Source organism: Phoca vitulina, unplaced genomic scaffold (genome assembly GCF_004348235.1).
Source record: "Phoca vitulina isolate PV1807 unplaced genomic scaffold, GSC_HSeal_1.0 scaffold13, whole genome shotgun sequence".
Taxonomy (NCBI): Eukaryota; Metazoa; Chordata; class Mammalia; order Carnivora; family Phocidae; genus Phoca; species Phoca vitulina.
The window spans coordinates 41,133,668-41,147,799 of record NW_022589716.1 but is presented as its reverse complement, the minus strand read 5'-3'; the positions used below and the strand labels follow the sequence as shown (position 1 = coordinate 41,147,799).

Genomic DNA, 14,132 nt, shown 5'->3' with positions numbered 1-14,132 from the left:
AACTTGAAGAATGAAGCACTCCCCCCAGGGCTTCCTCTGAATGAAGAAGTTGTCTCCCTTGAGTTCTTCTGGTCCCGTTGGCCACCACCACCACCTGGGACACCTTTCAGCTTTGGGTTCCCTTCTATCAATCATGACAGATGGCATCTGCTGGCAAACTATATTTATTAAGTAATCATCGCTTTGACTTCACCTTTTTAAAAATTTATCAAAGATATTTACAACTCTATTATCCAGCAAGAAAAGGGGGAGAAGGGAGAGATTGGCCTTCTACTTCTGTAACATTTAAAACAGCTTAGAAGAAGAAAATGACCTGATGTGGTAGAAAAAGCCAGAGGTCAGCAGGCATGTGTTCTACTTCTACTGCTAACTGATTTTCAGAACTTGGGGTGTGAGTAGGCAAGCATACTAACGTAGGAAAGATAAGTGACCATGGGGATATTCTCTCCTTACCTATAAAATGGAGGGGCTGTATCATTTCATCTCAAAGGATTCCTTCTAGCTCCAGAATTATAGAACTTTATAGAACATTAAAGAGAAACAAAATCCTACATAGGTTATAAGACAACACAGACTTATTAGGCTCAATCTTACTGGGTATCTAAAGGCTACTCAATTTTCATTTAGGAAGAATCTACATAGCATCAATCCAGAAAATGCCCTTCATATTGAGACTCTCAGTTTCAATTTTCAAATGTGACTCAATAAACCTGGACTCTTAGCAGATGCCCTGAGTTATTTACTCTCATACAATCTCTCTATGCCTTATGTTTCCCCTCTTTGGAGAACTCTGCCTGGACACAGAGACTGTAAACAAGGCAAGCACTCAACAGATGCTAACTATAACAGCAATGTAAATAAACTCTGTTGTACCTGCACTGACCCTTCTGTTCAGTTCAATCTGTTATCGTTACATAGTGATCTACCTTCCGTCTCAAGGTTCCCTTTTTCCTAACTGGCAGAGAAAAAAAGGGGATAAGTTCCAGTTTATCAAATATTTTCTACATTCAGGTTTTATCATCTATAAGTGTAGAGTTGGGACTAAATGAATTTATAGAAACAAAAATGTCGTAACTCGATACTGTAAATGGGTACCTAATTTCAAAGAATGAGTACATTTTTGACACTAAATACAAAGGCAATGAGATAGGAAGGTAGTAAAAAAAAAAAAACTTTTTCTGAGCAGAAAAAGACAGGAATAAGTTTCTTAGAGCAACCTGACCTAAGATGAGCTACAGAGTAGGAATGAACTGCTGAAGAGAAATCTATCAACCACAAAGGGAGGTTGACTTTGAGGTGCCTTGAAGTAACTCTCCTACCCACATGAGGCATGCATGAGTACAAAAAGCAAGCATCCAGACAGGAAAATGATAGAATCCATTTGACATTAGGCTGAACATCATTTATATTTCTTTGATGATTCAAAAGTGATTCCAAAATCTTTAAGTGCTTTCGGAACCAAATCAGGAACTTCAATCACTGTAGGAATTAGTCAGCACAATGCTAGGTAAGCCAGCTTAACTATTTGGGTAAATAGATTTTTTGTTGGTGGTAGTGGCAGTCAGAAATCATTATGGGCTAGGAGTTCTGTGTTCTCCAACTGGCTTTGGCACACAGTCATTGTGTGAAGTTGGACAAATCACTTCTTTTATAATACAAATCAGTAGAAAGAAGCAAAATGTAATTGGAAAAAAAAAATTTGTTTAGAAGGTTGTCGAAATAAATGCTCCTTTCTACTTGGCTGAGAGCATACTATTCGTTGAAGTAGCTCAGTCATGCTCTGGCTATGGTCCACCCAGCTATTTGCTGAAAAAGCACAATGTGAGAAAGAAAAGAGGGCAAAATTGTCAACTTGAGTATCTTCAGCTGGAGAAATTTCCACACCGATCCCTTAAAACACACTTATCTGACAAATGGCCATCTATTACTCAAATACTCAATATAACAGGAAATGTGCAAAGGCGATTATATGTTTTAAAAGTACAGGATAGAAAATCCAAGTATCTAATGCGCCGCGATGTCACAGACGGCTGCCAAGATGCGGAGCTTGCTAAGTGAAGAAAGAGCCCCGCTAATAGCATACCGATTGCTGTTCCTTTGCTATCGCTCTTGTCCAAAGATTTTAAAACCCTAGAATTAAAGGCTAATATTGTTAAAATTACAAAATGTTTCCCAAACATCCAATCTTCAATAACTGCTCTAAAGAAAGCAGAAGACTCAAGCAAGCTTTCCCTAAAGACTGGCAACGGAACAGCGATACGGGCTGTTTTGATGGAATCACAAACATCGGCTTAAAAGACAACTAATTGTTAACAATGCAGTTGCCACCGTGACCAGTAAGTGGCATCAACATCTCACCGAGGGAAAGAAGCACGTAAACAAGGCCCATTTTTAACTGATGCAAATGTGTAAAATGTGTAAAATCCCAGTGCTGGTCAGGGTGCACGGCTGGCAGGAGGGAAAACCAGCACAGTTTGTGAGCCACAGTTATGATAAGCAGTGGGCCAGAGGTGACCTGAACAGACTGGGGAAAGCCAACTGTTACCACCTCTTCCCATCTCTGCGCTCTGTGACTTCACTTTGGCAGGCCCAACTCAGCCATGGTAGGAGTACTGGCACCATGGAAAGAAGCAAACATACACAATCAGGGTTTTGCCCCACATGAGAGCCAGCTGTCAAACATTTACCAGCACACCACTGATCATAGACCTTAAGATGTCCAAACCCTTTAAGTCAGTAATTCTCTATCTAGAAACTAGGAAATAATTCAAGATAAGTGGGGGGAGGGCAGGAATTTGATGCATAGGGAGGCTCCTAATAGTGAAGAAGTATGAGAAAACTAAATGTCAAAAACTGGATGTTTTCTATCAGAAAGGATGTTGATACAGAGTGTAACAGTATTATGCTAAATGCTACAATAAAAGAGAATATGGTACCATCTTAGTCTTTAAAAAATAGAAAAAGATTAGTAGGAAATATACAAAATGTTTACTTAAAAAAACCTGAAACCTTAAAATAATGGTTGAATAGCTTCAAGAGAATTTAAAAACAGAAAGATGCAGCTGGAAATAAAAATCACAAATGGAACCATACTTAGTGCAGTTCATTTACCGGCCAGTATTCTCAAACTGGGCAATCAGCACTGTCCAAACTAAAGTGATATGCTATTTGTGAGTTCCAGTCACTTAGTGGCTCACAGCTGGTATTTTTCAAAAAGATAAAAAAAAAGAAGAGGATAGAAAACAGAATGCCTAGCACCTAATATAGTATTATTTTGTGAAGGAAAATGCTAATGTAGTTGAGAAAAAAATGTACTTAAAAAAAAAGTATCTTAAGCTCAGGCTAAGGAATAATCAGGGCATCTGTTAGAGGTCTCTCTTTTCTCAACTCTGATATATCTACATGGCTAATGAAATTATCCCACTTGACTTTGTAACTTCATAAAATTCATCAATTGTTTATTTTTAATTTACAATCCCTTATATGGCTGAGATAGCTCACTATATACACTTCTGAAAGACACTTACAGTACTTTTTCATTTGTTCAGAAGAATTTTATTGAGGACCTAAGACCAGTTCTAGACACTCTGTAGATGCAGATATATTAAGACACAGGCTCTGCCCTTTAGGAGCTTACCATCTAGTATGGAACATAAAGTAATTTGCACAAGGGAACAGGACAGTAAATGAGGATCAGAAAGTAAGTGCAGTGAGATCAGAAAAGGAAAGATCACACACGGCCAGGCCACCCTGTGAGAAGGCTTCACTGTAGAGCTAGGATTCCAACAAGGAGAGTTTCTTAGGATTTTCACACATAGAACACGTTTCAGATGATACAGTGCAAGGTGAAAGAGAGATATAGAAAAATCCCTAGGTAGGGGTGCCTGGGTGGCTCAGCCATTAAGCGTCTGCTTTCAGCTCAGGTCATGATCACAGGGTCCTGGGATCGAGCCCCATGTCAGGCTCTCTGCTCAGCAGGGAAGCCTGCTTCTCCCTCTCCCACTCCCCCTGCTTGTGTTCCCTCTCTCGCTGTCTCTCTCTCTCTCTGTCAAAATAAATAAAGTCTTTAAATAAAAAAAAAAAAAAAGGAAAATCCCTAGGTAGACTTGATTAGTGAGGGTGGGGGTAAGGGGGGGTTCTCTGAAAAAAACAGGCAAACTCAGCTGAGCAATGGTTTATGAGGAAAATAGTGGAAGATGAGGCAGGAGAGGTGGCCTGGAGCTAGAAGGAAGACACCATTAACTGGATCACTGAAGGACAGGGTGAATGTGAGCAGTTTGAGGCAAGTGGTAGTACACAGGATAGAAGCAAGAAGACTCTAACTGTCCAGGAGAGAGGTAATCAGGGCCTGACCTATGGTGGTAACTCTGGAAATAAGTTAAAATATAGATACAAAATATATCAGGAAGGAAAATTGAAATCACTTTATCACGAATAGGAAGGGAGGAACCCAAAATTACTCTGAGGTGTAACAGAGCTAAGAAAATCTGGAGAAGCTGATCTGGGAACAGCAGGGGTGGGCATGAAGATAAAGAATGTTCCACAACATTCCTTGGAGGGCTAAAGAAATCTAAGTGAGTTTGAATTTTGCAGTGGTCTATTAAGACATGAACATCAGATTTTTTTTAAGGGATAATAAAACAAAACTCAGAGTTTCTCTGACCTTTGTCCTTTGGTCTTGGAAGAAATCACTGTAGTGTTTAAGCAGGGAAACCAGCACCATGTTCTCATCATACTTGATTAAGAAGTAAGGTAGCGCTGGGACTCCTTCTGTTTGACAAAGAGCATCATATGCACACCCAAGGGCTTGAATCTAAGAACAGGAAACATTGAGTTATTCTCCAGACAATAACATATCTAGTTCTGAGCTAAAAATTAACATAAAAGGTACTTTAAAGCCAGAAGACTAGAAATGACTGAGCATAACCGTGTTATTCTTTTGTAGCAAATGAACATAGAAGTATAATATTCACTTCTATATAACACTTTCTACGTGCATGGTGGTGTGTCTTAGGGGTATGAGGAGACACTTTATGGTGCAGCATGGTGGCTCCCTAAGATGTTAATCACAAAGGTGTAGAGAGAGCTCCAAACATTATTTCTCTCCTGTAATAACCAAGCACTGAATCCACCACTGATGAATTTTACCCTGAACCTTTCCATAAAATAGCAGCATTATTGAGACATACCTCACTTACTATAAAACTCACCCATGTAAAGTGCATAATTCAGTGCTGTTTTTAGCATGTTCACAGGATTATGCAACTATCAGTGCAATTATTTTAGAATATTTATGTCACTCCTAAAAGAAACCCTGTATCCATCAGTAGTCAGTCCCATGGCATAATCCTTTTCCTCCACTTATATCTCTTCTTGGGAAATTAGTTCCACAAAACTACAACCTTCAATTTGTCCTAAACAAACTTATTACTATTTTTTTATCAATAAGGGCTCCTTCCTAGTGCTTCATGATTTCAAATCATCTTGCCACTCAATCCTCGCTTCAATGACAATCAGAATTCTTTGGTTTAGGGTCTATGTTCTACTAGCCTGATTATTTTCATTTGCTCTCCTCAGGACCATCTCGGATGACCTTATTGTCTTTCTTAGACCACAAAGACTAGCTCTGGGGGCGCCTGGGTGGCTCAGTTGTTAAGCGTCTGCCTTCTGCTCAGGTCCTGATCCTAGGGTCCTGGGATTGAGCCAAGCCTGCTTCTCCCTCTCCCACTCCCTCTGCTTGTGTTCCCTCTCTCGCTGTGTCTCTCTTTGTCAAATAAATGAATAAAATCTTTAAAAAAAAAAAAAAAAAGAAGGACTAGCTCTGCGTGTACCATTCCTGACGTAGAAGTTCTACAACTTGGTGTGAGGGTAGTAGAATGTCTTCTATTTGTTTTTAAAGACTCTTCTCAAAGTATACTGCCTTAGGGTTCTCTACAGTGAAAGTGAAAACCACATTTTGGCAAATTCTTGCAGACTTTCAACATGTTCGTATAACTTCTCCCTACCAGCTGAGCCTTTCACCAAATGTCACTGAAAACTTGAAAAAGTATCACTCACTACTCCTTCAAAATGATTTTTACAAACATTTTGTAAATAAGTATGCTCCTAGTACCATCTTTGCAGGATTCCATGGTGACCGTCTCTCCATTCAGACAAGTGCCTATCTGTCTTTAGAATGAATTAAAGTACTCAAATGCGTTAAACCCAATTATGCCTGCATTTTATTTTACTTGTTGATACCTGTTTTGGTGAAAACCTTTGATCCAAGCCCACTGGCCCCTGAATGAGGGGTATACTGTCTGGAAGGCAGAGAGCAGGGAAGCAAAACCAGTAGTAGAAGTGGTACTTCTTTAGATCCTAGAAGAAAGAATATAACAGAAGATATCAGAGTAGCACCAATGATTAAACTGAAACACATCCATTAATGTAATTCCCCATCGCCATGTAGGCAGACACACCAATGCACACAAGATACGATCAGCTGGTCAGAAAGTCTCATCTCCAACAGAACTCATAATAGAATACAGAATTTCTGTCCTTCTCTTAAAATATTCCCATACACCACACAATAATATCTCATGATAAACATATTAACCACTTGCTAACAGAAAAGTGTTAATTGGTAATTATCGTCATCACTGTTAAATACACAAAACCACCTCAGGACATAACTATTATCCCATTTTATGGACAGAAAACTGAAGCTTAGAGGGAGGTGAAGAACTTGAACAAAACAAAGATACTGAGTAGTGGGGAGTGGGGCAGAATTCTTTTTCCATAATTTAAGCTCTGTCCTTAGTACCATACATACTAAATGATCTATCTGGGGAGGCCCAACCACCAGACATGGTTACCACTCTTCATAGTCAAATGAATGGAGCATGTTATTGAAGAGGCTGTGCTATCCATAACCTCTGTATGCCTGGGATAATAAAGCACTGCTTTCAGAAATGCCTTGTTGGTGAAATTTGGGTAAACAACTACTAAACATTTGCCATGTACAAAGCAATACATTAGACACTCTGACAATAAGAAGATAAATAAAGGGCGCCTGGGTGGCTCAGTCGTTAAGCGTCTGCCTTCAGTTCAGGTCATGATCCCAGGGTCCTGGGATCGAGTCCCATATCGGGCTCCCTGCTCGGCAAGAAGCCTGCTTCTCCCTCTCCCATTCCCCCTGCTTGTGTTCCTACTCTCGCTATCTCTCTCTCTGTCAAATAAATAAATAAAATCTTTAAAAAAAAAAAAAAAAAAAGAAGATAAATAAAAGCCAGTCCAGCCCTCAGGCAGCTCACTCTCTGTACAGGCAGAGATAAAGTGAGACCATGACTAATGCCATGGGTCACAGAAGAGGTTCTGAGAACAACAGTGACATGAGATTACATCTTCAGGGGTATATCTTCCACCAGGGGAAGCGAGGCAGGGGTAATGACTCATGAAGCTGTTCTTGAAAACTGTTCCCACTCAGGTTGGATGCTCTTGCCTCTGAATTCCTGCAGCCTTTGTGGCCTAAGTCACTCCTATGGTGGGATCTCATAGTTATATGGGTGTTTGACAGCTTCTCCATCAGTTTATTTATTTGGCTAATCAATATTTCTTCTTGAATCTTGCTAAGAATAAAGAACAGATAGTTGTTTGATGACTTATTATGATATAATTCACATACCATAAAAGTTACCATGTTAAAGTGTAAAACTGAGTGGTTTTCTGGTATAATGACAAGGTTGTACTACCATCACCCAATGGCAGAACATTTTCATTGCCTCCAAAAGAAAACTCTAATAGCAGAAACCCCCCATCAGTTTATTAGTTAGAAACACCCATCCACAGAACTTCCCATTCCCCCTTCTCCCCAACTCCTGGAAACCACTCATCTATTTTCTGTCTCTATAGATTTGCCTATTCTGGGCTTTTCATATAAATGAAATTTTACTAGATAACTTTTTAAATATAGATGTATATATAAATGTGTGTCTGGATGAGGAAGTCTAGTAATTATAGTTTCCAGTCTCTAATTCTGGCATTAACTGATCAACTAAGAACAAATTCTCTTTTGATGGCAGCAAAACAAACTATAAAATCGAAATTAAAGTGCCAGTTCCTTTGAGTCCTAAAAACAGCAGAAAGGAAAGTAAAAACACCTCCAGAGGGGCACCTGGGTGGCTCAGTTGGTTGAGCGTCTGACTTCGGCTCAGGTCATGATCCCAGGGTCCTGGGATCGAGCCCCGCATCAGACTCCTCACTCAGTGGAGAGTCTGCTTGTCCCACTGACCCTCCTCACTGCTCATGCTTGCTCTCTTTCAAATAAATAAATAAAATCTTAAAAAAAAAAACAAACCTCCAGAGATTATTCTCTCTTCTTTATACTTCAATGATTTGTCATAACTGATCTTTAGTCAAAGGTTAAACAATTCAAAATGAAGGACCTCACAATTTCTAAGAAGCTTTATCAGATCATCTTCAAAAGTAAAAAGGCTTGAATTTCTTAGAATTCTTTCCAGGATACAAAGGACCTCGATTAAATTAAATATAAAGCCCTTTGTGTTTGAAGATTTTAAAAGATAGAGACTTTTAATTTTTTTTTAAAGGCAGGCTAAGAATGATCAGTAAAAAGGGCAGCAGGGCGAACACACATACTAACTCTAGGAAATGCCTTAAAACTTTAAGTAAGAGCTACTGTTATTTTTCTCATTAAATGCAAACTGTCAGATTCTACTAACTAGAATTCTTGGTACAGAAAACATATTGATGTTAAAGTAACAAACCCAGAAATCTTTAACTAGCACTACTTATGTTTCTCTTAGTAGCAGATCTGCAAAATTGCTCAAATTTACAGGCAATTAATGCCAAATTGCAGCCAGTAATCTCAAGAATTTAAACATTTTTCTATCTCTCCCACTATTACACAGAAAGCATTATAACTTGTTAGTTATATGTGCTCCTTATAGATAGCCACCCTTTGGCGTGGCCTTCAGTATGATTTTTATCATTCTCTCCTTTGCCTTGGGCAGCAAATCACACAGGCAGCATTCAGAAGAAACAGAGGATTAGTTCATGAAGGAAGAAGAAAGGCAAGACCTAAAACTGGGCAAAAGAAAGGAAGGGAGGGAGGGAGGGAGTGAGGGAGGGAGGGAGGGAGTGAGGGAGGGAGGAAAAAGACAGATGTAGGGAAGAGGATTAATATCCAAAGCTGATGAAACTGGTAAAACAACACACTCAATATATGTAAACATCAATATGCTTATATGCCTTCTCCAAAGAATTTATCCTAAAAAAATGAAGAGAAAAAAAAAATCAGTACGGTCAATATTGTTCACTGCAACATTTTTTAAAGTAGTGAATATCAGAAACAACCTAGATGTACAAAAGTCTATAGAACATACACTTGATAGAATATTACATAGTCAACTTAATTATAAAGGCTAAATTAATTTTATATATAGATATATATATACACAAATACAGACATACACACATGTACATACATGTACGTGTGTGTATATGGCTGGTATCTCTATAATCAACCCCACACTGCCCATCACAGAGACCAGGTCCTTCCCCCTACTTCCCTAGGCAGCAGATGTTACACTTACACAAAACATTTTTCATTCTTAAAAAAACACAGCTGTGTGGACAAACTATGTAGTGTGAACTCCTCTAGTTTGGAAGCTGCTGGGGGATAGCCAGGATCCCCAAGATGTCTTCTTTTCCTTATGTTGATGGATCCAGCAACTGAGCTCCGCAGGACTGTACTGAACAAAGACATTAGCGACAAAGAACCACTATTCCCTGAAGCTGACTCTATTGTGTCCTGAATGACAGGACATGGGTCACTGTGTTACATAAACCATGCAACTACCAACAGTATGATAAGAATGAATTAATTTTGCACTGGTGATAAGTGCCAGCACTACTGGGCCACTTATCAAATGAGTGTTTCTTGAACAGCTCTGACTTCAATAACACCAGGTAGTAGCTTCAGTGAGAAGAGTGCAGACCATTCTATTGGCACCCTGGACTCGGCCAGGGCATTTCAGCAGTCTAAATGTGACCGAGAGTCCATTTACTTACTGCAAAGGTCAAGAGGAGGAACTTGTTGAGGAGGACAGGGTTTTCGAGAGCAGCGCCTGATTTTATGGCTTCCCATATCTGTCAGAAGAAAGAGAAGTGTCAAGGCAGGTTCACAGGCATCTCTGAGCTTCTCACAAATGAAGCACAGAGGCGAAAATCTCCAAGCTCTTCTTTCCTCCAGGCCCAGCACCACTTACCCCAGGCTGTAAAGTGGGTTGTTACCTCACTCTGGCCACTTTGGATGGCCTCTCCACCAGCCACACTCCCTGTGGGGGCTGAGGAAATTGAGAGAATCCAGAAGCCTCCTCTCAGTCAGACTCAGCATCCAAGGAGGCAAGCAGGCCATTTTCATGTCTTCACTATTTCCTCCAACAAATATTTACTGATTGCCTACTATCTACCAGGCACATCAGGATTACAGAATAAAAGACACAGTCCCGGGTGCCTGGATGGGTCAGTTGATTAAGAGACTGCCTTTGGCTCAGGTCATGATCCTGGAGTCCCAGGATGGAGTCCTGCATCGGGCTCCCCGCTCAGTGGGGAGTCTGCTTCTCCCTCTGACCCTCCCCCCTCTCATGCTCTCTCTCTCTCTCTCTCTCCCTCAAATAAATAAATAAAATCTAAATAAATAAAAATAATAAAAAAATTAAAATATAAAAAATAAAAAATAAAATAATAAAATAAATAAATAAATAAAATCTAATAAATAAAATCTAAAAAAAAAAAAAAAAGACACAGTCCCTACCCTCAAAAAGCCTTGAGTTCAGTGAGGGAGAGAGGCATAAATGTCCGAGTGCACCACCAGGTAGGACATGCTACCTCAAAAAGATGTGGAATTCCTGGGAGGAGCACTGAACTGGGCTGGGGAGGGGTTCTAGGAGGCAGTGATTTGAACCAGGTATAGAGGATTTCTCAAAGTGTCACTGGGGATTATCTTGCCCTGAGACATGAAGAGAATGATGAGTTTATGCATACTCAGCAAGTACTGTGACCAGAAGCAGAAGCTAGTACTGGTCTGTAGCTGCTGATCACAAGATGTTTTAGTAGCTAAGATTAGCTGCTAAACTTTGTGTCACTAAGCAAGACAAACAGTTGCGCCAAAGGAGCCACTGGGTGAAGAGGGAAATAAACAAAGAGAAGTTCCTGCAATTGACATAATAACCTTGGAGGAGCTGGACCAAGGAAGAGCAGGCCCCAGGTCTGATAAACTAAGGGGGTGGGAACTGCTGGGGAGTGTGGATGGGGGTGAAGGCTGAGCCCCAGGACAAGGGGTGGGATTTCTCTGGGGAACAATCTGTGATTTTTGATGATGGATGAGAATCTGACCCAACTCCTTGGAGACAGCCTTTGAAATGTGCAGCCAGAGCAGGAGCCCAGGAGCAGTCAAGCTGCAGGCCAAGGAGAACCATCATCATCACTTGGGTCACAAGCTACATCCATCTCGAGGGATGTTAAGGGATGGGTTAGCCTGGTGATAGGTATTAAGGAGGGCATGTACTGCATGGAGCACTGGGTGTTATATGAAAACAATGGATCGTGGATCACCACATCAAAAACTAATGATGTATTGTATGGTGACTAACATAACATAATAAAAAATAAAAAAAATAGAGTCACCATTAAAAAAAAAAAGATCAAAGGCAGATTTCCTTCTCCGACCGTGGCACCCACACCCACTTTTTCTTTTTTTAAGACTAGTGTGAAGACCACTCGATTAAGTGGGTTAGAGGGGATAGGGATAAACTGTCTTCCTATTTTAATTCCTCACACTAACTCAGATATGAAGAAGAGGAAGACACTCCCGGCACAAAGAATATCATGTCCCAAGGACAGAGGTGAGAACAAAAGTAGGGGAAGGAATTATAAGTGATTTGCTGTGACAAGGGTCAGAGAAGGTGAGGGCAAGAGTGACAGGAGAGAAAGGCCACAGAGACCACAGAGGCCAGGCCACAAGATGGAGTAGTTTAGATTTAGCCCTAAAGATATGGGAGAGACAGTACAATCATCTCTGATAGCATTACAGTGCTTAGGACTGGAAAGCCACGGGACACAACGAACAGAGAACCCAAAGGCATGCAGACACATGAATAGAACTCTCAGGGACAGGTCAAGCTGCTTCCAAATGCTAACTGGAGAGCAGCAGCAAAGCTTTTCACAACTGCCCTGCCATGGCTTTCCAGCCTATCCCGAGTCAAGAGCCTGAATGTCTTCTCCCTGACCTTCCCGCCAATGCAGGAGAGCTGCAAGTACTCTCTCTGGGATATAAACCAAAGCCCACAAAGATCTTTAAGTACCGACTCTATGCTAGTTTCCCTGAGAGACCCACAGACCTGATCAGAAACATCAGGCCTACCAAGACCAGGGAAGATAGGACAGATACATCATCGTTTCCCAGCTAACCTCATCTGCTGCTTGCTCCAAAAGTAGCTTCTTATCTGCAGCCTTGAAAGCCTCAAGTGTGTTGGTGTTAAAGAGCGTTCCAACAGCCGGGCAGCAGTGGGCTGGGGTGGGAGCACTCCTGGACACGGGAGAAACATGGTTAGGCAGGCACAGACGGGAGAGCAGTGGGAGACAAAAGACAGGGCTCTGTAGGGCAAAGAACTAAAAAAAATAAAATAAAAACCAGCACTGTACACACAAAAAAAGCCTCTATATTCCCTTTACCCTCATTTCTCATTGTTCTTCCACTGCTCACCAAGCCCCACACCACCCCCGAATATAAGTTCATTACCTAGTTTTTACTCTTTCTCATCTTTAACCTGAAAGGGAAACATCATTTATTGAACTTCTACTGTGCCAAGAACTATACAAGTTTTGCATTTTCATAACAGCACTTTCTCCTAGTTAAAGGCTTAAGTAACTCACCTAAGGTCACATAAAGATAGGCAGGGCAGGAATCTAAAGCCAGAACTAGCAGACTCCAAGGTACTGAGCTGCCTACTCCCCACTCAAACCCTCCCAGGCTTCAAGGCCCTATTCTAAACCCTCTCCTTCCAGGAAGCCCCTCCCATTTTCTCTGGTAATGGCTGGCACAGGAAACTGAGCATCACATTTTAGAGTGTCTTCAAGATTGACCATCACAGACACCCGACTAGAGGACAGTAAGCTCCCTGAGGGCAGGGAACATGTCTCCCTCTTCTGACTGTCTCCAGACCTTATCCAGCCCAAACAGGCTCTACAAAGCTGCTGCTGAGCCAACTCCTGGTGGTCGTCTGAGTCACAAAGACAATATGTGTCATACCTGGGCTACCTGCCAATCTGTCATGTCACATGTGTATCACACTCTACACTATCCCCTTACAGTCTTCAGAGTAATCAAAATCAGGGGAGAAGAAGATGAGTTAATTCTGAATACAAATTCAGATGTGGAAACATCTGGTCTCTTCTCCGAAATGATTAACTTATGTTTCAGAGGTTACAGATGCTAAATGAAAATACTCATTTCATTAGTAGCCTAATATTGTTGTCAATTACCACTACTGCAGAGAAAATGCATTTTTATTGATTGTACAAAGACCTCATGTCTCTTGGAGTCTGTAAAACTGGGTTCACAGGGGCTGTGAAGAGAGAAGATCGAAACCTAGACCAGGTGTGGAGGGGTGCAATGGGTGGTGAAGGCAGCTATGCCAAATGTTGTCTGTGGGGCTTAAATGCCAAGTCCTGGGAAAAAAGTAACTTGCAACGGCCAGAGCCTTCCCTTGGGGGCTGACAAGTCAGCAAATCATAGGCTGTTTCTCACAACTCTACTCCAATAAAATATTTTTCATCCACGTGGAAGGAGGACATCAAAGACAGTCTTGAAGAGAAAGAGAAATCACAAAGGGGCAAGACGCAGCCTAGAGGGAGGAAGAAGGAGCACAGTGGTTGGTACACTAGGCCTCCTACATTCAGACTTGGCTTTAGAAATTACTGCTGAGCCAAAGGCAAGGGAAGCAAGGGCAAAAATGAACTATTGGGACTTCATCAAGATAAAAAGCTTTTGCAAAGCAAAGGAAACAGTCAACAAAACCAAAAGACAACTGACAGAATGGGAGAAGATATTTGCAAATGACATATCAGATAAA

General features: G+C 40.9%; 1 protein-coding gene across 10 annotated transcripts in view; it reads right to left on the bottom strand.

Annotated features, from left to right (window-relative positions):
* ATG7 (autophagy related 7) overlaps positions 1 to 14,132 on the bottom strand; it is a 233,960-nt gene that overhangs the window by 195,934 nt on the left and 23,894 nt on the right. For all 10 annotated transcript variants that reach the window (XR_004300397.1, XM_032411938.1, XM_032411940.1 and 7 more), the window contains exons 4-7: positions 12,469 to 12,586; positions 10,069 to 10,146; positions 6,241 to 6,357; positions 4,664 to 4,813 (exon numbers count right to left, since the gene is read on the bottom strand). Coding sequence is in view for 9 of the 10 variants with exons in the window: in XM_032411938.1 (XP_032267829.1) it covers positions 4,664 to 4,813; positions 6,241 to 6,357; positions 10,069 to 10,146; positions 12,469 to 12,586 (463 nt within the window). In the remaining variant the exon portion in view is untranslated. The remainder of the gene's footprint in view (positions 1 to 4,663; positions 4,814 to 6,240; positions 6,358 to 10,068; positions 10,147 to 12,468; positions 12,587 to 14,132) is intronic.